Source organism: Rattus norvegicus, chromosome 18 (assembly GCF_036323735.1).
Source record: "Rattus norvegicus strain BN/NHsdMcwi chromosome 18, GRCr8, whole genome shotgun sequence".
Lineage (NCBI taxonomy): Eukaryota > Metazoa > Chordata > Mammalia > Rodentia > Muridae > Rattus > Rattus norvegicus.
The window spans coordinates 73945050-73971183 of record NC_086036.1 but is presented as its reverse complement, the minus strand read 5'-3'; the positions used below and the strand labels follow the sequence as shown (position 1 = coordinate 73971183).

Sequence of the window (26134 nt, the reverse complement as noted above, 5' to 3'; positions counted from 1 at the left end):
CATATATCAGGCAACTATCTGGAGAGGATTAGTAACAGGCAAATGTGGTTTTGATTGGCACTTGAAAAGTCATATCTCTTAAAGAAGCAGAAAATACTCATTCTATTTATGTAGGATTAAGTGGCCCATGCTTGTACCGTTCCACTGGTTAGATTTCTCTACTGGTCCCAGACATTTCTAAAACAGGAATAAGCCGGTTATTTATTGCCAGTCACTTGCCACCTACAACTCACTTTTCCAATTTTCTTCTGTTGCCTGTTCTATGACACTCCGTCAATCCCCATGGTTTATTGACTGAGTTCTGGTGTCTAGGAAAAACAGATTACTTCGAGAGTGACTTGTGCAGAGGGGCCTTTCTTGCTGGGTTCTGCATGCTGAGATTGACGTGTGATCCAACTGGTCCTACAGTCAGAAGGCAATTGGCCATTTTTATACTGCCGGTCACCCTACCCTCTCCTCGCCGTGGCATACTTTTGTATGGCACATGACACGTAACTATTTTTGTCGTGCTAAGTAAATATCTGACGATAAATATACAGATTAAATATTCCAAATCATTTTTCAGCCAAAATACTCTAAATCATAGTCTGTCCCTTACGAGCCCACAGAAAAGGTACTGCATAGAAGCAATCTATATAAATGCCTCAGGTACATCAATAACCAAGGAGCCCATAGCCTTTTACACCAAAGGATACATATTGGGAAAAGCCCTGGGTCCAAGACCAAAGGCTCCACTTAGATCTGTGGCCAACAAACTCTTTACTTTGTAATTCTACCAGAAGGAAAAGTATCTGATTGGAAACCATAATATGTTTGAGCGTATGCAATTAAATCAACCAGTAAAAGTATCGGGGTATAATACACAGGTGAAGGCCATCTTTAATAATAATGACTATAAATACTTGTTCAAGGTAGACTGTATATTTTTTATATATTTGGGGAAACATAATTTTCACTTTAGCTTTACTTCCTCAGCTGCCTCGTGATGAGCTCATAGTCAAAACTGAGTACACAGCCTCACGAATTTCTTGCCATGTTTGGGCTTACTACATTTGTCTTCCTAAGACACTGTGGATTGTCCACCTTAGGTAAATCCTTCTACACCATACTATTCCTACACTTCCCCAGAATGGTCCTCATACAAATATAAGGCTGTTATCCAACAGAAAGTATTTATCCAGGCCGTCTGGTCCAGCTCCAGAGAGAGCATAGACTCCCACCACCCTCTTAACTCTACAGTACTCATCCTGACACATGACAGACAAGAACCATATGTGACGGATGACTAAGAGATGCTCCAAGCCAAGACACTTTATATGAAATGCTAGTAAGACTTCATCTATTACCTTTTTTTATCTTTATTAACTTGAGTATTTCTTATTTACATTTCTTTTTTGTGATTAAAAAAAGTGATCAAATTTATTAAACTCTTCTTTTTAATCTTTATTAACTTGAGTATTTCTTATTTACATTTCGATTGTTATTCCCCTTCCCAGTTTCCGGGCCAACATCCCCCTAACCCCTTCCCCTCCCCTTCTACATGGGTATTCCCCTCCCCATCCTCCCCCCATTACCACCCTCCCCCCCACAATCACGTTCACTGGGGGTTCAGTCTTGGCAGGACCCAGGGCTTCCCCTTCCACTGGTGCTCTTACTAGGATATTCATTGCTACCTATGGGGTCAGAGTCCAGGGTCAGTCCATGTATAGTCTTTAGGTAGTGGCTTAGTCCCTGGAAGCTCTGGTTGGGTGGCATTGTTGTTCATATGGGGTCTCGAGCCCCTTCAAGCTCTTCCAGTTCTTTCTCTGATTCCTTCAATGGGGGTCCCGTTCTCAGTTCAGTGGTTCATCTATTTCTTAATTTTGCGATAGAGATAACACTGACCAAGCTGCAAGTTTCTATCCACACCCCACCAGATCTCTGTATAGACCTCTAGGGATGAACTCTCTGACTTGAAGCAGGAAGTACCACGGAGGCAAACCAAACCACACTCTCTGCTTAGGAGGTTCCTGGGAAGCCTTGAAGAGTCTGGGAGGAAAAGTCATATGAACTGGCGTGCATTTTCTCAAGATTGCTTCGGGTGTCCTAAGACTGGAGGGTGGAGGACACGCAGCAGAAGTTTCAACAGCAGAAATAACCATGGTCTGAGTTAAGGTTGCAGCGTTCAGGCTGGAGAGAAGCAGGTGGATCCACTAGTACATCGGTTCATTAATTAAACTTTCCCAAGGTCATCCAGCTAATAGCTAATAGGCGGCAGGGCTAAATATAGATCGAATGTCTCCTCACTCGTCAGGCAGTGATTTTTCTTCTGGTTTTCTGTGTCAAAGAACACCTGGTCCCTCTGGTTTGCCGTCCCCCAGGGAGGTAGGTGATCAAGAAGTGCAGAGGACAGCAGCTTGTGGTCTCCAGCAGGGTGATGAAGGACGGCTTTGGAAAGGAAATGGCATTGCCTTTCCAGATGCATCTATCTTTTCGGGGTCTGTCTGGGGGCTCCATGACAATCTACCGTCTCAGCATTGAGGTAACGTGCTTCCCAGTGACAACAAATGGAAAGTCAAGTTTGTTGTTGTTGTTGTTGTTATTATTATTATTAAAATCTGGATCTTAATAAAAACCATAGCCCTTTCAGCTGGAGATGAGGAAACACCACGTGTGGAGAAAGGCTCAGCTGTCGTTCCCACTTGGAAACTCTCATCTGTCCTGGGATGCTTGAAATCTTGAAATCTATATTCCCTTATCCTGAAGAGTGTTGTTCCCCCCACCCCTGCCAGATGCCTTTCTAATAATCTGTTCCCTCCATTCATTTCACAAAGCACTTTCCAGTTCCTTTCTCGGAGCCTATCAGTCAAGATTCAACCAAAGAAACCAGAAGCCATTGTAGGTATTATAAGCAGAAACGGATTCTGGGTATTTAAGGGTTTAGCAGATTTGAAATGGGTTTTGGGAAGCCACCATTGATTTACTGCACTTAAATTCCAGCCAATATATTAGAGGACTAGAAAATCAGAATCACTTCCCCTTAACCCCACAGAGCCAGTGACTGTGTGTGAGATACAGGGAAATGTCCTGTGTACATGACCTTAATGTCACAAGAAAGGAGACAACAGGAAGAAGGCTTATGCTTCACTGCTGCTCTCTAAATTTTGCCTTCGGGGCTAGATTCAGGGCTGGAGAGACACTGAGCCCTTAAAAGCACTTGCTGCAAAGAGGACCAGGATTCGGTTCCCAGCACACTCAGTGGGCACCGATGCCTGTGACTCAGCGATCTCTTCTGACCTCTGAAGTCACACAAACACACACATACACACGTACACACATGCACAGTCATGCACACATGCACATACATCCACACGTGCACATGCACGCACACAAACAAAAAAGTAAATCATTACTCAGCTATATTGGCAAAACCTGATTTTCTTCTTACAAGCTACCTAATGAACTTTAGAGACCCAACCCCAGAGTATTACAATATAACCTAAAAAGAATAAGCCAGAGTCTCTCTACCACAGGAATTTTCCATCCAATACATTTTATGTCATGCCTATGTTTCTAAGTACCACTTTGGCAAATCCAAGGCCAGATGGGCTACACTGTGTCAAAATAGAATTACATTAAAAGAGTTTATAGCATGGTCCTCTCCCTGGAAAGCTATGCCTCCCTGTCTACTTCCCATGCTGCTTGGACTATGAACAGAGACATCTGCAAGGAAACTCCCCAGTGTTCATGGTGGCCAATTCTGAATTCAGAAGACAGTAATGAGTTACGTTCTCCTTGTGTCCTCTGAAATATTGACAGGACAGGAAGAATATGGTTCCTTGGTGGGATGCAGTCTCATCTTACTTTGAGTTCATATCCCCTAGAATGTCTACATCTTAAAGCCACATGTGTCAGCAGAGGTGTCACAGATGAGCCATCAGTGCTTTGTGCAAAGCTTTGTGTCCTGATGGTCTCCCTAACCCAAAGATGGTGAGTTTCCATCTAATTGGATTTCAGGTCTCTGCCATTTCCGAGACCCCCATCCTTACTCCTGTCTGGAGGCGGAGCACCCTTAGAGGAACATCACTGATCAGTGGGTTCTTCCCTCCAAACTCTTGGTGGAATTTCCACACTCCTTAGTTCAGAGCCAACTGCCTCAACCCTGAGTGTAAAGGAACTAAGAACATTACCAAAACGACAGTAGAGTCAACCCATAGGAGGAAACACCCTGGGAGCCCATCAGCACTGAAAAGTATAGATAAATAGAACACAAGAACCTTTAATATCCGGCCAAAAGTTCTCTTAAAAGCTAATCTTAGGGTGATGATATTAAAGACCTTTTTGACAGATGTACATCTTCTGTTTTCCACCTGTCCATACTTTTTTTTTACAGTTTCTCATTGGGATGGCTAATCTTGCCAAGTTGATTGTATTGAGAAGCACCTAGGAGATTAATGAAGCGGACCTCTGATGTGTCTGTGTGGGCGTTTCTGGGAACTCCCAGATCTTGAGGACTCTAACCTAAAGAATAGCATTACCCACTGACGGGTTCAAACTCTGAGAGTCTATCTGGAGGTTATGGAGCTGTGGGAAGCGGGGTCTGGTTGGAAGCTGTAAACTGCAAGGAACTAGTCCTTAGGAGCTACATTTTCCCTGGCCTTTCTCACTCTGTTCTGTCTTCCACACTGCGATGGCTACTCCCCCTTTCCTGTCACGATGTAATGAAACCTTGGAAAGCGTGAGCGAAACACGCCCTTCCTGCTTTCCACTGTCCCTGCCACACGTCTATGACACGAAGACTGACAACATATTCACTCGGGATTGTGAGAGTGACAACCTCTTGTTTCACAGATGGCTACACGTGCAGAATATTTAGCCTCCCTATGTTCGTGCAAACAGATACTAGTGATTATCTCTTAAAATGTCTGTCTACCTCCATCTCCTACCCACCTCCATCCACCTGTGGGAAACATTGCAGCAAAAGTGATCTTCCCGCTTATTCTCTAATCCCTTGTGATTGGCTCAATTAATAGGTGTTCAGCAAACACTTTCGACTGACTACTATCCAACCCAGGATTTATTATGGAGAAATCGGTGCTTTAAAAAGATTAGCCTTCCTAAATATTTATTCTAGCAAATCCTCTCATTAAATCTCTGTAGTTGGAGTCTTTAGAGCTGGGTGAACAATCCCAGGAAAGGACAAAATAAGGGTGGCAGACATTGGCCCTCCGCACACTTCCTTATGCGGCAGTTTTCAACATCCCTGCTTCCAGACCAAGAGGGATCTGAGCCCAACCAACATGGCTCCACAGTAACCGTGAGAGCTGACTTTGGCTCTACTCCTGCCCCACACTCTTCTTATTCCACTATCCCAGTGGGTTTGCTCATCAGAGCTCACCCTCCTTCTAGAAAACGTGTTCGAATATTTTTTGAAGATTTATTTATTATATATGAATGCACTGTCGCTGTCTTCAGACACACCAGATGAGGGCATCGAATCGCATTACAGATGGTTGTGAGCCACCGTGTGGTTGCTGGGATTTGAACTCAGGACCTCTGGAAGAGCAGTCAGTGCTCCTAACCACTGAGCCATCTCTCCAGCCCCCTCGAATATTTTTAACCCTCTAGTTTCAGTGATATCTAGAATAACTCCACCTTCTCATAGCCATTGATACTTGAAGTCACGTCTGAGAGGCCAGATGACAAACACATTGCTAAACACCTTTAGAGACCTCCAGAAGGTAAACAACCCTTAATTCATGACTACTGCACCCCATCTAGCTTCTTCCAAACTCTGAAGGAAGCACATTTTGGAAATCTGGTTAAGGTATAAAGAAGAAAGGACTGGATAAAACTGAAACTTTTAGATCCTCAGCTCTGTTCCTAGTCTTCGCTTTTCCCCTTTGGGTAAGCTGGTTGTCTATTTTGGAACTGAGCTGGTTTTCCAGAAGCCACAGGGCAGTGGGAGCAAAGACTGACGGTCGATGTGCTCAACACAATTCAAAGAGAACTGGTCAGAAGAGAAGAAGTGACTGCCTGGGAAGTCTCAGCTTGAAGGCTTCTGCCCCTGAGAGCAGGACACACGGTGTGGGAACAGTCCTCTGTGCTCCTATGCGATCCTCCTTAGCCCAGCTCCCTTCCTTCCCGCCACATCCTCCAGCAGCATTCTCAATTCTCAGAAGCACCTCTCCACTGTCTTTTGTCTCCTCTCTCCTTTATTCTTGTCTCCATTTTCTTCTTTCCTCCCTTACTGACTCTTTCTGTGAGTCTCCCATTCCTTTGTGTCAATTCTAACTACTTCTCACCACCGCCATGATGACCCATTCCACTCTCTTCTCATTTCGATATTTCACAAACTGTATTTGACTACTAAGGATCTTAACTAATGTTTCTCCATCCAAGTTCCCAACCACCCTCATGCTTCATAAAAGTCTCTGTGTTGGCTAGATTTCTCTCAACTTGACACAAACTGGGGTCATCTTAGAAGAAAGCACTTCAATTGAAAAAAAAAAACACCTTCCTATGATTGGTCTGTAGGCAAGTCTTGGGTGGGACATTTTCTTGATTAATGATTGATGGGAGAAGAGCCCAATCCACTGTAGATGGTACACCCCGAGCACGGGGTCCTGGTTATATGAGAAAACAAACAGGATAAGCAAGTCAGTAAGCATCACTCCTCCATGGTCTCTGCTTAAGTTGCAGGTCCCAGCCTTGAGTTCCTGCCCTGACTTCCTTCATAACAGACTGTAACTTGTACGCCAAATAATTCCTTTCTTCTTTGCCAAGTTGCTTTGAGTCTGTGTTTTATCTCTATGCTAGAAACATCACTAAGACAGTCCCTGATTTCGATTCACCTCAACTTAGGTCCAGAGGACTGTACATCTGTCTTCCTCAGGGCTAAGAATAGCAAGAAACCATCTGTCTCCTCTCCCTGATTGCATCTGGTTTGCAGAGCAAAGGGAGGTTATTATGGAATATGGGAATTACTGAGGGAGTCCCATTTCCATAAGCTACACACTTTATTTCTGAGCTTACATGCCACCTGCAGCTAGCTTCCTCGGGAGCCTGCTGTTGAGGTGACCCTGAGAAGGCTTTGAGGGAAGCACAATTTCACGTCCATGGGCCATGAGACATACTAAAAATGCTGGGGTGTTGTCACCTTGTTTGATCTGGAGGGATGTAAATAGTCTTTAGAGTCATGAACCAAGTTTTGGTCGTGTTTTGGTTTTGTCGTTGCTAAATGAAATCTGGTTTTGCTTACTTTCTGAATGGTTTGACCACTGAGCATAAATTCTGGAATCCATGAAGATTGCTTCCATGCCTCTCCCTTCATCCCACTTCCTGTTGCTTGGTGTTCTCTCCACCTCAGTGGCAGCTATCCCAGGTTACACCTCAACACCTGTGAGAATGAGCCAGGGGCATCACCTGACCCCTTCACATAGATCCCGCTTCTGACTGAGGACCTGCCTGATTCTCAGCACTCACCTGGGAGCAGGCAGGCAGAAAAATGTTTGTAGTCAGAAGAAAGAAACTCTTCAGACTTGATTGTGCATTAGCTTACATGTGTTGCTTTTAAACCCCTACCCTGGTGCTCTATGTGGAACGGCTTATTAAGTTAGGATACCTGGAAGAGAGGACCTGCTCATAGTATTTTGTTAACGATGTCATGTTGCTCAATATTTCTTCTCTGAGAGCTTGAAACAAGGAGCAGTCACGTCTACCTGGTGAGCTTCCGTTCTCCTTGATTGGCCAGCAAGACATTTGGAAACAGTAGACTCTGTTAAGTTCTATAACTCTATTGCTCCCTTGTATTACAGGCTAAGCCAAGTGTGGCTACACACAGTTGGTATCTTTCCCTGGAGCTCTACTTTTCTCTACCGTAGACTTCTGGGTACCTTCAGATTATTATCAGAGCCCCAACCTCTCCTACTTGTCACCGACTGTGCTTTCCACCAAGTCAGGCTAAGTGGATGATTCAAGATCATCATTGAAAATGCCACCTGAAGCCAATTTTGAAGAACGGTAGGCTTTGTGGGAAAATCCACTGCCTAGGAGGACTCCCGCCGATGTCATAGCATGCTGAGACATGCTATACAGAGGCAAAAGGAGGAGGCACAACCACTGGATGCTGTACTAACTTACTCAAGGACTGGTGCTCCTGCTGGCACTTAAGGGAAACCCAAGACTTAACACTCTTGGCTGCCTCCTTTAGCCTACCAAACATGACTAATGCTGTTATGAGCGCAGCCAGGCATCCTGCAGGAGTACTCACGGGTTCAGTATTCATGTCTTGGGTGTTCTCTGAATGAGAGGGCCCTGGAATGGCACCTGATAAGCATTAGCCTGAAACACCACCTACCTAGGGTCAGCCCTTCCTCCTCGTGCTACACAGGCATTGCTTTTAAAATACAAACATCTGTGCAGAATAAAGGGTGGTTTGGGTTTGTTTTGTTTTTGTTTATGTTTTGTTTTTGGTTGTTTGTTTGTTTAGTTGGTTGGTTTGTTGATTAGGTTTGGTTTGGTTTGGGTGGTATTGTTTTGTGATAAGCTTTTCCTAGGGAAGATGCAACACACACACACACACACACACACACACACACACACACACACTCATACACAGTCTACTCACCACAGGGGGAAAAAAAAAAGAAACCCATGCCACACCACGATTTTGACAAAGTTCAGCGTAGTGAAACCAGTGGGTTTTTTTGTAAATTGGGTTACCAACAGGAGTGTGAGGGAGGACTTACTTACAAGCAGAGAGAACTCACCAGCAACTTTGTCACTGACAAGCCCACTCCCACACGATAGCTCACGAAAGCTGCACCCTGTCACTCAGCTCAACAGTCTAAGAAGCCTCTGCCTTCTGCAGCTCGGCCACTCAGAATCTCCTCCCCAACATTTGCTCTCTACTCTTTATCCTGCCGGGAATTGGCCCTCCAGAATCCTGCAAGTTTCTCTAAAACCTTTTGATACCCTCCTAAGTCCCATGAGCCCTCCTTGTTGGGGTAGTAATCTTGGTTTGCGTCTGGACAAAACACAACGGACCAACATGGTCCCATGTGGAAAGGTTTAATGAGAGAAGAAGAGTAGAAGAGGAGAGGAGTAAAGGACGGCCATGAGCTCGTGGAGGGAAGGCGGGAAGGGGAATAGGGAGAGAAGGGACAGAGGGGAAGAGCAAGAAGCAAGAGAGAGAGAGAGGAGGGGGCAAGTAGCCCCCTTTATAGTGATGGGCATGCCTAGCTGTTGCCAGGTAACTGTGGGGTGGAGCTTAGACAGAATGCCAATACTTCTCCTCGACCCTCAATGGCATGTTTCAATAGGAAGGAGAACACCAGACAAGTACTTATGAAGGAACAAAGTCCTTGAGTTCAAACAGAAAAACAGAGTCCCTGCCTGAGTGAGGAAAGAGTTTTGTGCATGCACAAAGCAAGCTTCTCGCTGTAATGAGGAGGGGACAGGTGCTTTTACGTAGAATCCAAAGCCACACACTTAAACTAAACAAAGCTGGGCTCCAGGGAGCATCAAAAACCCATCATCCGATAGTCACTGTAGGTGAGACATCTTCAAGGAAGGGCCCAGAATCCACAGCAAAGGAGTTGATGATGTCATTACAGAGAATGCCTAGGTTTGAGCATGAGGTCAGTTCAGGCCCTGGAACAACTTTCTATATGACTTCAACCAAGTGCTCTCATTTCTCTAGTCCTGTCAAATGAAAAACAAAACAGTATCCGTCTCTCTCTGGCTGCCACCACCCCTGTGAGGAAGCTGTAGTTGGGGGTGACTTGAGAAAATTGCTGTGGGGGGTGTGAAGCCTGATGCCTGTGATGATCCAAAAACAGTCCAGGATTTATTTGGACAGTCACAATTTTCAACCTCCAGTGGTCATTTCAATCATTCATTCATTCACTCAGTATACTTGTTACATAGACAACGCTATACCAGAAGGAAGCTGTCCTTAATGCCTTCCTTTCTGTCTGTAAGAGATGACATATAAACAGCAAAGGCAGAGAGGAAACCCCATGGGACAGGCACTGTTCTGTCTATGGCTCACAGATGAAATGGCCAAACAGAGGCAGAGAGGAAATTGGGACCTTTCCCAAGATGCGAACGTCGTCTGTCTCTATCCAACTTCTATTCAATAACAGTAACTGCCCAACGCTACCTACCTGGCCACAGCTGAGAGTACTGGACCAAGGGAAGTAGAGAAAAAAGAAAAGGAGGGAGGGGAGGAGAGAGGAAGATTCTTTCAAATATACCCTAAGCATCAACTAGACCAGAGGAGATTTTTGGGAGTGCCCATGGGAAGTCAGAAAAGGAGCTTGGCCGTGGTGAGGTAGAACACAGGGCAGAGGTCCCGGAAGTCAAGGCAAATCATTCACATCACAGTAGAGCTGAGCTGGGCCTGGGTTGGTGTGGCACAGCCTAAAGGAGAACATATGCCAATACAGGCAGGCACACACATGGAGAAAAACCTGATGGTTTAATAATTGCCTCTGACAGGGTTCAGTGAGACATGGACGGGTATAACATACGGAAGGAACATTCAAGGATCACCCCACTTTAAAAGTATCAGCTGAGGGCTGGAGAGATGGCTCAGCGGTTAAGAGCACCCGACTGCTCTTCCAGAGGTCATGAGTTCAATTCCCAGCAACCACATGGTGGCTCACAACCATCTGTAAAGAGATCCGATGCCCTCTTCTGGTGTGTCTGAGGACAGCTACAGTGTACTTATATATAATAAAAATAAAAAATAAATCTTTAAAAAAAAAAAAGTATCAGCTGAGAAGGGGATAGCCACTCTTTGCAAATGACCTTCCAATCTCGTTGGTAGCCCATGAGAAGCATCAAACAGGGTTTGCTTCCCCCCCCCCCGCCGTCCCCCCACCCAGGCCACAACTAAAGTTCCCCTGCCAGCTACAGCACCCCAGCCCAGGCCCTGCAGGAGAAACCAAAAGATAGGCCGAAGGCCCAGTGTCTCTGAGTCCAGACAGTGGGCAGCTGGCCCAGAAAGGCTATGCTGCATCCGACCCTATCCCTCCCAGCCTGAACCTCTGGCCAGGGAGTCAGTCTTTCAGTCCAGATTAGCCTTGGTGGGCTGGAGCTGCCAAGAAAATCTCAGAGCATCCCTAATAAATCCAGAACCAAGCCAGCCTCTTACACAACCCACTCCGACAGAGGTACAGCTCATCCTGGCCCAGTTAGTAAACTGTTCCCTGGTCTACCTGCCTAATGATCTACCTGCCTGGCGACCAACCAAAATGGCAGAGTGTGGGGCCTCACCTAGGGGACCAAAGAAAACCAAGAGGGCTGCCCCCCCTCCCCACCCCGAGAAAAGAAGGCTTAGGATCAGTCAGCCCTTAATTCTCTCTAAGTAGAAATGTTTTACGTGTAGGATGATGGACAGAACTTGAAGGCATTGCAGGGAGATGGGGAGTGGGGAGGGGGAGCTGTGTTAGCCACATAGATCCAAGGGTTTCCACTAATTGGGCTAGTCACATTAAAAACAAGCAGCCTTCTGGGACCTGTGGAATCTTGGCCAGTAGTAGCAGTGCCCAAAAATGCAAGGCAGCAGGCACCCCTGACCCTGGATCCTAAGGTTGTAAAATTGAATGGAAATCTTCCCTGCACTGATCGAAAAACCAATCCATTCAACTCCTATTTTGAATAAGCCACTAATCACTGTTCCTCCTTCAGAGCTTCGGCAGCCCCAGAGCAGTGTAAATGGACCATTTGAGACTCAGCCCACAACTACACTTAAACCTAAGAGACCATGATGGGGAGAGAGCACTAAACTGCACATTAACCCTCCAAGGCCAAGCCCAGTCCCACACCGGGCAGTAGGAATATTCTGGATGGAAACCAGCCCATCCCCTTTGGCTACGGGGTATGTTTTTGTAGTTCCGTGAGGAATGAACAATCTTTTAGAGAAAAGAGCCAAAATAAGACTTTGCGATTAGAGCAATAGAGTTAAGAATCATTCTTTCTAAACGCTGGGGAATGCACCAGGGTCTCTGTCCTCGTCTTTGATGGGGACACCCTCCCCATGTGCCACAAGGGAATTCCTGGCACAGTTCAGAGATTCTTTTTTTCTGGAGTATGATTTGATCTGGAGTATGATTCTCTTACCTGCCCATGAATCTAAGACCTAACTTGAGCACTGAACCTCTGTGCCCCTAGCTGTGGAAGAACAAGTTGACCAGGCTTACCCTGTGCCCCCAAACTCCCCCTCGGTGCCTAATATCCATTGCCCCTTCTTCACTGTTCAAACTCAGCTCTTCTTAGACAGCTCTGAGACCTTTCAACTTAAAGCTATGAATCACAGAAGGTACCCAATAAAAAGGGCTCTTGCAAAGAGAATAGAGAAGCCAGTCTGTTTGGGAAGCCTGGCATTATAGAGCCGCGTGGGGCTGAGCCAAATAGCCTTTCTGTCGGTACTTCTGAAGGAGAAGAGAAGGTATGGGGCAGCCAAGGAGAGAGAGAGAGCACGCCAAACAGATCATTATGTGTTCTTGGAAGCCAGTTTAATAGACTGGCTGAAGCAGGGCTGGGAACAGGCTCTGAGGCCCTCAGTCAGGACGTGGCGGGGGCAGAGATCCACATCCAGCTCTACCAAGCGGCGACACTTTATGGAAACTTTTGAAAGACTCATTGAGACTGAGAAACCCAAATATCGTGTGTTTTCTCTCAGATGCAGAATCTAGATTTAAATATATCCATGAAAGTAGGAAGGGGACTATGAGTGGAGAAGGAGAAAGACAAAATGTCACATTTTCCTTCGTGTGGAATGTGTGTGTGTGTGTGTGTGTGTGTGTGTGTGTGTGTGTGTGTAAAATAAGAAAGCAGAAGGTGGAGTATTTGGGAGGAAGCTAGGGTAGGGGAGAACATTGGAGTATAGAAAATACAAGCAAAGTATCATGATACATGTGTATGAAACTGTCATAATGAATCTAATTATTTGTGTGCTAAAAGCATAAAAGAAAAGAGGGAGGGAGAGAGGAGGGAAGAAGGGAGAGAGAAAATGATTCACCTTGAGAGTGCTTGAAGGAAAATTAAAAACACAGACTGCCTACTGTGTGCCAGGAACTGAGTCAGCACTTTAATTGTCCTAAGAATCCTAGGTTGCCCTTTAAAGAGGGCAACATGGAGGGCCGCACAGTGTAAGTGGCTAGGGCACGTCCCAGGTCCCGGGACCTTCTCTTTACAAGGCCATTTTTCGCCACACATCACACCGCTGCCCTCCAGCCAAAATTCCCCGTGTTTTAACAGGATAAACATTCCCATGGCAGAGGAACGCTGTGTTCCCTAGAGAAGATACAAGCATGCCGTTCCTGCAGAGGCCATGTGGGCTTATGAAACTGAGAACCGGGTTGAGGGCCTGGAACGAAGCCCGGGGCCCGGAACCAGCCCTTCAGACCTCAGCTCGGTCCCAACAAAGCAGTGAGAGGGACAGGGGAGCTCCAGTTGGGGGCTAGCTCTCCTCTTGACGAGCTGTGAGTCTCTGCTGTCTGGAGACAGCACAGTTAAAGGTGAGGTTTTCTCTGGCAAGAACAGAGAGCACCGTAGTCACGTGCAAAAAACATAGTTATCTGCTGCTCCATGGCTTGACTTTCTAGGAGAACATTGTCTGCACACAGCAAAGACTTGGGCAGAGAAGAAAGCGCCCTTTGGAGAGTACTTCCCTGGCATGACCATCAATCAGGGTACAGACAATCATTTTTATTGGCAGGATCTTCTTCCTTTTGGTGGTATGCAAAATGATCAATGCCTATCTTCTAGTTGATAGCGTCTTAAAGTCAATAAAATGGAGGGTTTTTACCATACTATTATTATTTCACCAAGACCGTTAGTGGATTGTGTATGTGTCTTTCCAGATGCATGGATGGCTCTCATGTCTGGGCGTCTGTCTGCCTAGCTATTGTTTCCATTGAAGTTTTTACTAAGGACCCAAGGATGCTGTATCACCTTTGGGCCACTAGAGGGCGAGAGAACACTTGGAGACAGATAGCTTTGTCCTTACACTTTCTCCCAAATGCCTGCTCTCTTCCTCCTCTCCACAGCGCTTTCCAGTGAAAACGCACCTGTAGAGTCAAATCAGGGAGAGGACCCCAGTTCCAGACGGACAGTGCTGTCTAGGCAGGCTGAATGCTATATTTGTAGAGACACATAAAACTCAGCTCTAGTTTAATGAGTTGATCTTGATAGCACAAACAAGTACTAGTTATGGCCAGGCCTCTCTGCAGAGCTGGGATGTAGCCACCCTCTTCTTAAGTCATTCAGAGACTCCTAAGAGCCACCAGGATTCCTGAAGCTTTCTGGGGAAATGCACTCACTTTTACTGTCCTGTGGAGTCTTGCTTTTTCTCTTCTCCCCCTTCCTCCTCCCTTCTCACCCTTCTTCATTCCTTTCCTCTTTACACTTAGTGTTAATTATTGAGTTCTTACTACATCCAAGAACTGTGCCAGGAGCCGGAGACACTGAAAGAAGGAGAACCAATCACTGTCCTTAGGAATCTTGAGCTCTGGGAGATTTATACAAAATCCACACATCATCTATAAGGAATAATACTGGGCCCCAACAGTATTTGTTTCTAAGTAACACTATAGAAATCCTCGTGGGTCTCAGGAGCCTCCCAATGGCTTAAGTGGCCGCCCTCCAGCTGTGTCTTTTCAGAAGGCAGAACCCCCTTGTCATGGTTGGTGGCTGTTCCCACTCCAAGGTGGGTATGAGAAGGCTTCTCTGACACGGTTGAAACAAGCCCCACCAACTAAAGAGTAAAGGACAGACAGACCTTCCACAACTACAACCCTTACAGTGTCACGTGATTATAAGGGGCTCAACACCATTCACTAATCAGCAGGACCCCTGTATGGACCCCAGAGCCATGGCCCAGAGAAGCCTGAAACAAAGCTAAGTAATGCGGCAGTACATGACATAGAGCCTTGCTTGTGTGCTAAAGATGTCGGTTTTGATCTGACATCATCTGAGGCTTTTTGGAGGGAGGAGGTTAGTAAGGTTAGTTGGTTAGGTTTTGTTATTTTAGACAGTCTCTGGCTGGCATGGTCCTGGTAATATAACCCAAGCTCAAAGTCAAAAGACCCCTCCTGCCTCAGCCTCCCACGTGTTGGGTAGCAAGGGTACATACACCACCATGCCTGGCTTCATTACAGGTTTTAAGGATAGGATGGTCTTTGGTAGATTGGGACATTCTTATGAAACAGCCCTATAGAGCAAGGCTTGCAGAATCAAAAGTAAAGCAGGCATGTCCAGGTGGTGATGACAAGAGAAGAGGCAAGCGATGACACCAGCAAGCTGATAGTGACTGTGGACATAAGGACACCTTTAAGGACAGAATTGCCATGTTTGGAGGGTAATGAAGACGGTAACAATAAGTCAACTCTAGGGTTTTTGTAAGATAGCCTAAAATGGGAACTCTTTCGATGGAGGCACCTTTGAAGGAGGCTAGGATTTGCAAATGCTGGGGTTTTGCAATACATGCATGGGGGCAAGGATTCAAGAGGTAAACGATAAGCCATGATATCTAATAATCACAAAGGAAAGGGATGGCCGCTGGCAGTAGAGGATCAGAGGTCTCCAGGGAGTCAAAGAGTTGGATCATAAGGACCCCTTGGGCGACTGAGTGGAAAATATGAGAGGTAGGCACTGGGAGAGAGAGCTGACTTTTGAGAACTCATACAGGAATAATTTCAAACCCATGCCTTGACTGTGGTAACTGGTGGAATGGAAAGAACTCCTGAAGATGAGAGGCCAGAGAATGAACAGTGGGCATCGAATTTGTGTGGGGAGGAAAATGGCTGGTGGAGCGCCGAAAGCCTTTACTGAGGCAGAGACAGGGAAGTCTGTAAGAGTAATGAGCAGCTAGAGAAAAGGAGATGGTCAGGGAAAGTGGCTGCTGTGTGGTGTGCATCAGGAGAGCTGGTCTGGAAGCAACAGTAGAGGGCAAGAATTCCTCTCAGTGGGCTCAGGAAAGGAAATAACCAGGGAAGTGGTGCTGATGCAAGGAGAGGAAGTGGTGCTGATACAGGGACAGGAAGTGGTGCTGATGCAGGGACAGGAAGTGGTGCTGATGCAGAGACAGGGAGTGGTGCTGATGCAGAGACAGGGAGTGGTGCTGATGCAGAGACAGGGAGTGGTGCTGATGCAGAGACAGGGAGTGGTGCTGATACAGGGACAGGGAGTGGTGCTGATGCAGAGACAGGAAGTGGTGCTGATATAGGGACAGGAAGTGGTGCTGATGCAGGGACAGGCAGGTCATGATCCCCTCCAGAAGGAGCCTGTGCAACGTTTGAGTAGCACCTTAAATAGCTGTAAGGAATGGCAGGTGGCCTGCATGTTAAGGATCTGCAGTGTCCTAAGGAAGGCTTTCTATAACTCAGATGGGGCAACACAGAGCAATGAAGGAAAGGCTAAACCATACTGAGAGGTGACTATGTGCAGGTTCAAAACCACTCTCAGAGGACAATGAATAAAGATAGATAGATAGATAGATAGATAGATAGATAGATAGATAGATAGATAGAGATTAGATAGAGATAGAAATAGAGGTAGATTAGATAGATGATATAGATATGGATATAGATATAGACATAAATATAAATATATAGATATAGATAAAGATATAGATATAGAGTGGAGAGTGCCGAAGAAGAGTTATAATAACTTAATGGAAGAACGGGACACAGTATTGCCAGAGGCAGCGAAATGAAACAAGTTCCGGGAGCTAACCACAGCACAAGCCCTGGCCTCAGCCGTGAGTGAGAAAGGAGGCCTACGTAGAAGGGAAAGGACCCTCATCCTGGCTATACACAGCTTCCAACAGAACATGCCAGGGCTTTGAACCTCTGTGTCCCTCTGAGGAAGGACGGGGGGAAAAGAGATGAGAACAGTCACAGGGGATACAGGAGGAAGAGCAGGGATTAGACACCAAGTGGAACAACACAGTTTCCCTAGCAACATAAAATAATGAGTTTCTTCTAGACACCACCCCCCAACCAGTGCTGGATTATGTTTGAGTTTTACCACAGTAAAAATAAGTTTCCAACTGACTGCCACGCTGAGATGGCAACATGGGAACCATGAATGGTAGAGAAAAAATATATATGTAAATGATAAAAAGAAAAAGAGACTTTGCCTAGGTGGTCAAAAAAAGGTTTACAACTAAAAAGGACTTTATTCTTGGCATGGGAGAGTGGGGATAGGTTAAAGGTTACACTGTTGTGAATGGAAGATTAGCTTCTAGACCCTCTGGCAGCACTGCCTGTAGGCACATGAAGTCCCCCCCAACACCCGGGTATGGGGATATAGTTCCACTGGTGTCACTAGGGAGCTCAGAACGCTGGACCACGTTCCTGTCATCTCAGATCTCAAAGCATACAAACAGGAAGATTAGAAGTCCAAGGTCATGCTTGGCTAAATTCAAGGCCAGCCTGGGTGACATGAGATTTGTCTCATAAAAGAACTGTATTCACGTACCCACTGAGGCCACTGCTTATCCCTCCAGGTCAGGTGGGTTGGATGCCATGCCTCCTCCTCACGTGTCCCGCGTTCGTACCTTACCCAAGTCCCTTGTGCATGCCCCAATTCATCAGTTCTTTTCCCATCCTCTCTTACCAGTCACATGACAGATGAGCGACCATCCCCTGAAGGAGATGTCTGACAACAACCGCAGCCCCCTCTTGCCAGAGCCTCTTTCCAGCAGATACAAGTTGTATGAGTCAGAGCTAAGCAGCCCTACCTGGCCTTCAAGCTCCCAGGATACACACCCAGCCCTTCCCCTGCTGGAAATGCCTGAAGAAAAGGTGAGTTCCCACACCACCAGGATGTGAGACCAAAGGCGGTGAAAGGTGAAAGGAGACATTTTCATATGACTTTGAGGCTCAAATTGGCCATTTCTACAGAAAAAAAAAAAAAGATGACTTGGGTTTTGATGGGAACTCTAGTAACTCTGTAGATAAATTTGGGAAACATCGCCATTGTAATAAGACCAAGTTTTCCAACCCATGAACCTGGGATATCTCTCCACTTATTTTGACCTTTATGTTTCTTTCAGTGATGTGTTGTTTTCAGTGAGCAATATTTACACACCCTTTGTCAAACTCACCCACAGATATGTCCTGCTCTTTGATGCTGTGATGAATAAAAAATCGTTTCCTTAGTTTAAATTTTAGGGTTTTTTTTAATGCTGCGACATAAAAATAAATCCTATTTGATCTTCTATTCTGTAACTTTTCTAAACTTATTTACACCTCTAGTAGGACCTTTGCAGTTGCCTTAAGAATTTTCTATATAAAAGGGCATGCCATCTGCAAATAGAGGTGCTATCCCTAAACTGTTTACACTGTATTACTTTTGTTTCCTCTCCTTGCCGCTTTGCCTGTGCTAGAACACAGTGCTGAGTAGCCTGGGCAAGAGCAGACACCCTAGATTGGGGATTTAGCTCAGTGGTAGAGCGCTTGCCTAGCAAGCACAAGGCCCTGGGTTTGGTCCCCAGCTCCGAAAAAAAGAGAAAAAAAAGAGAGAAGACACCCTTGTTTTGTGTTTGATCTCAGAGAAAGAGATTTCTAATCTTTCACTGTTACATGCACTGTCACTCATTGGTCTTTAGTTGATGAAGCTTGGGAATTTCCCATCTCTTCCTAGTTTATTTAAAAACAGCCACTTTTCAAATGTTCAGGAGCTTTCTGCATTATGAGCTACCATACTGAAAAACACAGCTTTAGAGAAAGAAGTCTTGACCAGCAAGTCCACATGTAAAATTGAGGAGCAGACGAACTTGGATGAGGGAAATAATCCAGCATTGTATCTGTAACCTCCAATGGATGCTAGCATTTACTTCAATTCTGCACAACACACGTAACATGTCAGACATGTTAGTAGTAGCCGAGATTTCCATCCAAGCTGTCATGAACCAGATTGCCCAGGACTTGGACTTTCACATGAAGATTTGAAAGTGAGAAGTTGGCTGGGCTGGGCTGGGCTTGGCTCGGCACAACTCAAGGATGAGGAGGGGCAGCAGGACTCTGCAAAAGATGAGAGTGAGCTATTCGACAGTCACAGGGAGGGCCATGATTGATCTTGTGGTGGGCTAAGGATCTGAGCTAACCTTACAGAACTGTCCTGGGTTGAGGAGGTCCCATGTAACCACCCATCACTGATTTAAGTTTTACTGTCATTAGATACATGTTTATCTAGGGACTGCAATTGTTTTAAATACTGCATTTCAATATAATTTCCTTTGTTATTTATACTTCCAAATATTTACTGTGGAAAGAAGTCTATAGGTATCATCAAACTGCTAAAAGGAATCCTTGTCACAAATCATTAAGAAAAGCTATTGTGGTTCATCAGAAAATTGGACACAGTACTACCTAATGACCCAGCTATACCACTCTTGGGCATATACCCAAAAGATGTTCCAACATATAACAAGGACACATGCTCAACTATGTTCATAGTAGCCTTATTTATAATAGCCAGAAGCTGGAAAGAACCCAGATGCCCTTCAACAGAGGAATGGATACAGAAAATGTGGTACATTTACACAATGGCCTAGTATTCAGCTATTAAAAACAATGACTTCATGAAATTCATAGGCAAATGGATGGAACTAGAAACTATCTCCCTGAGTGAGGTAACCCAGTCACAAAAACACACATGGTATGCACTCACTGATAAGTGGATATTAGCCCAAAAGCTCATATTAACCAAGAAAAGCTATCATGTAGAATCTTTAATAGTCCTGGTTTACAATGGAGTACAACTTTAGACAATAGGAGTCTCATCTTTTATCTCATGATACCATATCTCTGTCAAAAATCCTGACCAATGCCCTCTGTTCCCAAATGTCCCTGCTATCAAAAAGACATATTATTTGAAGCCAAGTCTGGTAACAAGTACTTATAATCCCAGCAGTCAGAAGACAGAGAAGGGAGGATGGCAAGCAAAAGGAGGCTTACCTGCTGTACAGAATTCAAGAACAGACTGGGCCACAAAGGAGACCCGGTCTCAAAGAAAGAACAATAGGTGAAAGGCATATTCTTTGGTATTCTCTCCTGTCTTTTCCATGAAGGATCTCCGATCATCGGATGAAGACAGCCACATAGTGAAGATTGAAAAGCCCAACGAGCGGAGTAAACGGAGAGAAAGCGAGTTGCCCCGCAGGGCTTCTGCAGGCCGGGGAGGCTTCAGCCTCTTCCAAGCTGTGAGCTACCTCACTGGTGACATGAAGGAATGCAAGAACTGGCTGAAAGGTAAGTCTCCGGGGAGGACCAAGGGACGGGGGCAATCTTTCCTACAGCTTGGACAACATGGCCGCTCCTTCACCCCCTCATAGCAAGGACTGACAAAGTAGAGGGAAACTGAGTTGATCCCAGGTGGTCGTGTACCCAAATAGCCTGTCATTCCCTTTTATAATGAATACATTTCATTAATTTTTAGCCCTTTGCCAATCATTCATCCCTGTGTGGAACCGATAGAGGGCAAACAAATTAGTAACATACCAGCCATATTTCCCAAATAAGCCATAAGACTGTTCCCCCATTTGTTCCACGGCCACTTACTGTACCCATTATGGGCCAAGAAAAGATCGGCATCGCCCTCTGCAAGCTCCAGGGTTCTTTCCTTTTCACCTCTCTCTGAACTTGAATGCTTTAGCAAATACCACACTCTCCCCATCAGTCCCTCACCCCCCACTAGCGTGGTTGTCCTGGAAACCAAACCAGAGAAGGCAGAACGCATGTCCCCTCTCCTACACCTGGCTTCTTCTAGGCCCCAATTCAATAATGATTTTCACAGCTGGGCTCTAACAATTTCTTTTCCAACATCCTTTCTTGAAGCCTCTTTCTTTGCTGCTCAGATATCAGCCCTCAACTGAGTCACACATGGCACTACACAAAGCAAGAGTTTACCTCCCTCCCGGCCTCTTCCCTTGGACCAATAAATTTCCCATGGAATGTTCCTTGCCAACCAAGCCAATGGCTGGAACTGCTTTAAATTAGTCTCAGCATGGTCCCTCAGTCTGTATGGCAAAAACTACCACCCACTGTAGACCAATTGCTAGGCCACTCAGAGCCTTGGGCTGGGTGCCAACATCCACTCCCAACCCCTTCACACTCCCACCCCAAAGCAGGCTGAATCAAGAGAAATACCCTGGCTGGCACATCCCCGTGTGTCTGAGTTTCTATGCCAACTAGTGGTCTAATACACAAGATGTACCGTGCTGATGGCTCTATCTGTCTCTTGCAGATAAGCCCCTGGTCCTTCAGTTCCTAGACTGGGTCCTGCGGGGAGCAGCTCAGGTGATGTTTGTCAACAACCCCCTTAGTGGGCTCATCATCTTCATAGGGCTCCTGATCCAGAATCCCTGGTGGACGATTGCTGGGGCACTGGGGACAGTGGTCTCAACCTTGGCTGCCCTTGCCTTGAGCCAGGACAGGTAAGTGCTCTCTATGGGCCTCTTGTATGATGTGACAGACAGGTGAGGTGTTTCGTTCAGTGCTCAGCCAACCATGTCCCAGCCGATCCCTAAACGCTTTCTTAGTTACTTGTCTATCACTGCAACATAGGGATGCATGGGTTTTATTACGGTCTGTCATCCATGGAAGTCAGGGCAGGAACCTGGAGGCAAATGCTGAAGCAGAGGCCATGGAGGAAAACTGCTGCCTGGCTCGATCTCATGGTTTGTTTAGCCTGATTTCTTATACCATACAGGACCACATGGCCAGGGCTGGTATGTGCCTTCAAGGTGCTAAGCCCTACAGGCCTGCCTTCACCCCCATCTTATGAAGCATTCTCTCAAGTATGGTTTCTTCTTCTCAGGACAGTCTAGCTTGAATAATGTTGACCATAAATGAATGAATGAATGAATGAATGAATGATAGATGATATATGAATAGATAAATAATAGATTAATAGATGATATATGAATAATAGATAGATACATACAGGGTAGATAGATAGATGATATATGATAGATAGATAGATAGATAATAGATTGATAGATTGATTGATAGATAATAGGTAGGTAGATAGATGATAGATAGATAGATAGATAGATAGATAGATAGATAGATAGATAGATAGATAGATACATACATACATACATACATACATACATACATACATACATACATAGACAGACAGCCTGGGCAGCTGCTCTTGTGTCAACTTTGAGAAGATCACTAGAGATTGCTACAGAATTAAGCTGCCCTAGCTCATGACAAAAGCAGCAGCATGCTGAGTTTGGCTATGGAAACTTCTGGAAATACTCCTTCTTAAGGAAGTTACAAACTGCTTTTAGGAGGCAAAATTAATAAGCCATAAAAAGATAGTATATAACACAATGCTCAGTGAAGACTGACAGACTCACATCTCTGAGTATTGGGATGCATAGAGAGATGCACATTTTTTTTATGGCGAGCTGGAGGGGAAAGGAAGGATGATGTGGGAGGGGCAACAAGGATTTAAGCACAGAAGCAGGAATGACCGGTGGGAAATCAAGTACCACTAATAAACACCATCTTGTGGAGGCTGACTCTCTTAAAGCTTTGTCCTATGTGGTCCCAACGTTCCCCGAACTTTCCTGATACTCAGAGCCACCTGGGTGTGAGTGGAAGAAGTGCAGTTCAGTTCCCATCCCTCCCACCTCTAAATATCCTCCTGCAATGGATCTGGTGAAAGAAAAAATATTTTGCAATAGCTAATTTTTACTGAGTACTTAATGTGTGAGCACATTTTTATGACATTTATATCCACTATTTGAATACTTATGGTTTATTTTCTTCCAAGGAAGGAATACAAATAATGGGAAACATTGGTATGTTCAGTTTAACAAGGAGCACACAGGCCAGGAAATGAATACTCTTCACAGAGGAAACCCACACTGTGCCTGTGTCCATCACATCCTCTGTGACAGCCACTGTGACATCTCCCTGCCTCTCTTTAGACTCTCTTGTTCTTGCTACAAGATGCCTAGCATGACTCTGAGCCATATGTGCATGTTTGTTACATTTTGGAAAGAGACTTTTAGGATCTTCTTATGGTTCAGGAAATTTGGAAAATAAATACAAGATTATCCCATGTCCTATGCTTTCCAATCTGGGAGTCGACAGATCACGATCTTCAGTAGCATTTTTTAATCAAACTGGTTAATAAAATACAACTGACTGGGAGTAACTTATGCAGCGTGGAGATAGTTATTTTATGAAAACATTGTTATATTTGTGGTAGGAAGACTAGATCATACTATAAAATATATTTCTTTACAGTAGGTTTCTCAAGAACAATTTTGGCCAGCATGCCCAGATATCTGTGACTCTTAACATCACACCCAGAAGCAGCCAATGGATAAACAGCCATGGTTTTTAATTGAGGGACCAGGGAAGGGCAGGCACAAGGTGCCCACCTAAGTTACTATGCATGGGTGACAGGACACAGGCTTGGCCGCCCCATAAAGTTCCCTTATGCTTAAGGTCATTCTTGGGCCACTGTCATTGCAGCTGTACTATGTGGCCCTAGACTTAGGATGGAGTCAAGCAGCAGCAGCCAGAGTACACTGAGTTAAATCACGTCATGCTTCCTCTAGGCCCAGCTAACATTCCATAGTCCACTGAGGCAAATATATTGGTCAGCTTGTCTCCAAGAGGCTGTGCACAGACCTCCAAATGACCTTGGAGGACCACTCCAGTCCTAGCGAGAGGAAAGCCACTAGAAGTTATATTCTTGAGTGTGCAGGTCTGGAGAGCTAGTTGATAATATACTCCTATCAAGACAGTGTCTGCTTCAGCAAACAGGCCTCGGTCCTCTCACCCATGCACCTACCATTGCAAGGGCAACTGTCATAGAGCTGTTTGTGCTGACCAGTTTTATGTCAACTTGACACAAGTTAAGTCATCTGAGAGGAGGGAACTTCATTAAGGAAACACCTCTGTAAGATCAGATTGTACGCAGGTCTGTACAGCATTTTCTTAATTAGTGATTGATGGGGGAAGGTCCAGATGACTGTGGGTGTTGACATCCCTAGGCTAGTGGGTTTGGGAAGTTCTATGATAAAACAGGCTGAGCAAGCCATGCAGAGCAAGCCAGTAAGCAGCACCCCTCCATGGCCTCTGCATCAGCTCCTGCCTCCAGGTTCCTGTCCTGTTTTGAGTTCCTGTCCTGACACAGTTTAATGATGAACTGTGATGTGGAAGTTAAGACAAATAAACCCTTTCCTTCCCAAGTTGCTCTTTGGCCATGATGTTTCATAACAGCAATAGAACCCCTAACTAAGACATTATTTTAGCAATATTTACTAAAACAGATCTTGAGGCCATTCAGCCCATCGCTTTCCTCACTATATAAACTCACACAAGCATGACCAACCTAATGTTACCACTCTTCCTGTAGCAATCCACAGCTTGCAGCAGATAAGATCAGGTCCCAGTCCTATTCCCAGAATTCTCTCTCAACCATAATCTGTTAGCAAACCACCAAGCTGTTCAAAGAGGCACTTCATAGAATACTGTTTCCACCAGAGGAGACACACCCAGGCCTACCTCATCCCCCAAGATACTAGGATTGAGAATCAAACAAAGAAACATCAAGCAAAAACCCAAGCCCTCAACTTGATCTTTAATGCCTTATGTAATGCCACCCTCCTACCAAGTGTTTGCACAGTGTCACACTTGTCCCCAGTTTGTTTCTGCAGTTCCTAATACCTCATATCTCTGTCTAATCCCACCATTCCTCCAAATCCTCCTCCTCCAGGATGCCCTCCCTAACTATTCTCTCCAACTTTGAATACTTACCTCTCTGAACAACTGCAGAACATACCCAAATACTATACTGGATTATCCTTTCATTCTTTTTTTTATTTTTTACTTTTCCACCCATGGATAATAAGTCTTTCAAGACAGAAAGTTCATTTCAAAGGGTCTATATTCCATCATACCATCTAAGAACAATCCAAGCTTCCTTGGAAACTTGTGAATATATAGGCTTCTTCATTATAGGCTCAAGGCTCAGGAACCTGCACATAAGAATGTGTCTGTCCTTCTAAAATCTCCATCTCTATCCACAGCCAGCAGACATTTGGTATGTGTACATATCACATAGGCACACAAACATGACAGTAGAAAGGGGGCCTGGCATGGCTCAGAGGGTAGGAGAGCTTGTGGTGCAAGTCTGATGAGCTGAGATCCCAAGCACCCACAGTGGAAAAAGAAGGCGACTCCCAAAACTTGTCCTCTGGCTTCCACATGCATGCTGTGCTGTGTGTGTACTCACACAGAGGTCAGGAGGGGGCAACAGAAGAGAGTGAGAGAATGCAGCATTCATGGAAACAGGAGTAGAACCATTGAGGGGTAGACAGCAGATTGAAATGGAAAGAAAAGAGAATAAATGAAAAGATTTTCTAAGCAATCCAAATAAAGCTGACAATGTCACTCGATGAGTCCTGGGTGATTGCATTGCCAACAGATCATCTCTGGGTTATCTCCCCACCACCACCTCCACCACCACCACCACCGTTCTTCTTCTTGCTGATCATAGAGCAAAATCATTCACTTTATTTGTGGTTAGGGTCTTTTTTAGGAGCGCCCCAGATGACAAGGTTCAGGGCATTTAAAGTTTTGTTACTTATGCATCCTTGCTGTCATCCATCTGTCCGATGTAGAGTTGGGAAAGATCGTTTTCCCATTTGAAGGTTGCCTCTTCACTCCTGTGAAGGTTTCCTTTGCTATTCGAACGGAGTTTTTGATTTTTACAAAATCCTATCACTCATTAGGGCTGGTCATGCGCTCTGGGGGTCCTTCTCAGAGAATACAAGCCTATATTTTAAAATATCTTACCTCTGTTTTCCTCCCGTCGTTTCAAAGTTGCAGGTCATATTGTTAAGGTATTTGATCTGCTTGGAGTTGATTTTTATGTGGGGTGAGGTATGTGGATCTATTTTCATTGGGCACGTGGAAACCCACTTGTCATTTCTCATTCCTACTGTGGAGATTCGGGAGAAGACAGATCTCTGAGCCGATGGAACTCAGAAGAAAGGACGAGGCACATTCTGATGTTTTCTTTTTCCTTTACCTGAAGGCATTTCCCAGGTCTTCTATGGGGGCTCGTGAACGGCACTTAAACAGATAATAGTTTCCTTTGAGTA

At 45.2% G+C, this 26134-nt stretch overlaps 1 protein-coding gene across 2 annotated transcripts in view; it reads left to right on the top strand.

Annotated features, from left to right (window-relative positions):
* Slc14a2 (solute carrier family 14 member 2) overlaps positions 1-26134 on the top strand; it is a 426972-nt gene that overhangs the window by 343363 nt on the left and 57475 nt on the right. For both annotated transcript variants that reach the window (NM_019347.3, NM_177962.5), the window contains 3 exon segments: positions 17614-17798; positions 20069-20249; positions 21244-21433. In NM_019347.3, the coding sequence (NP_062220.2) occupies positions 17625-17798; positions 20069-20249; positions 21244-21433 (545 nt within the window). In that variant the 5' untranslated portion in view covers positions 17614-17624.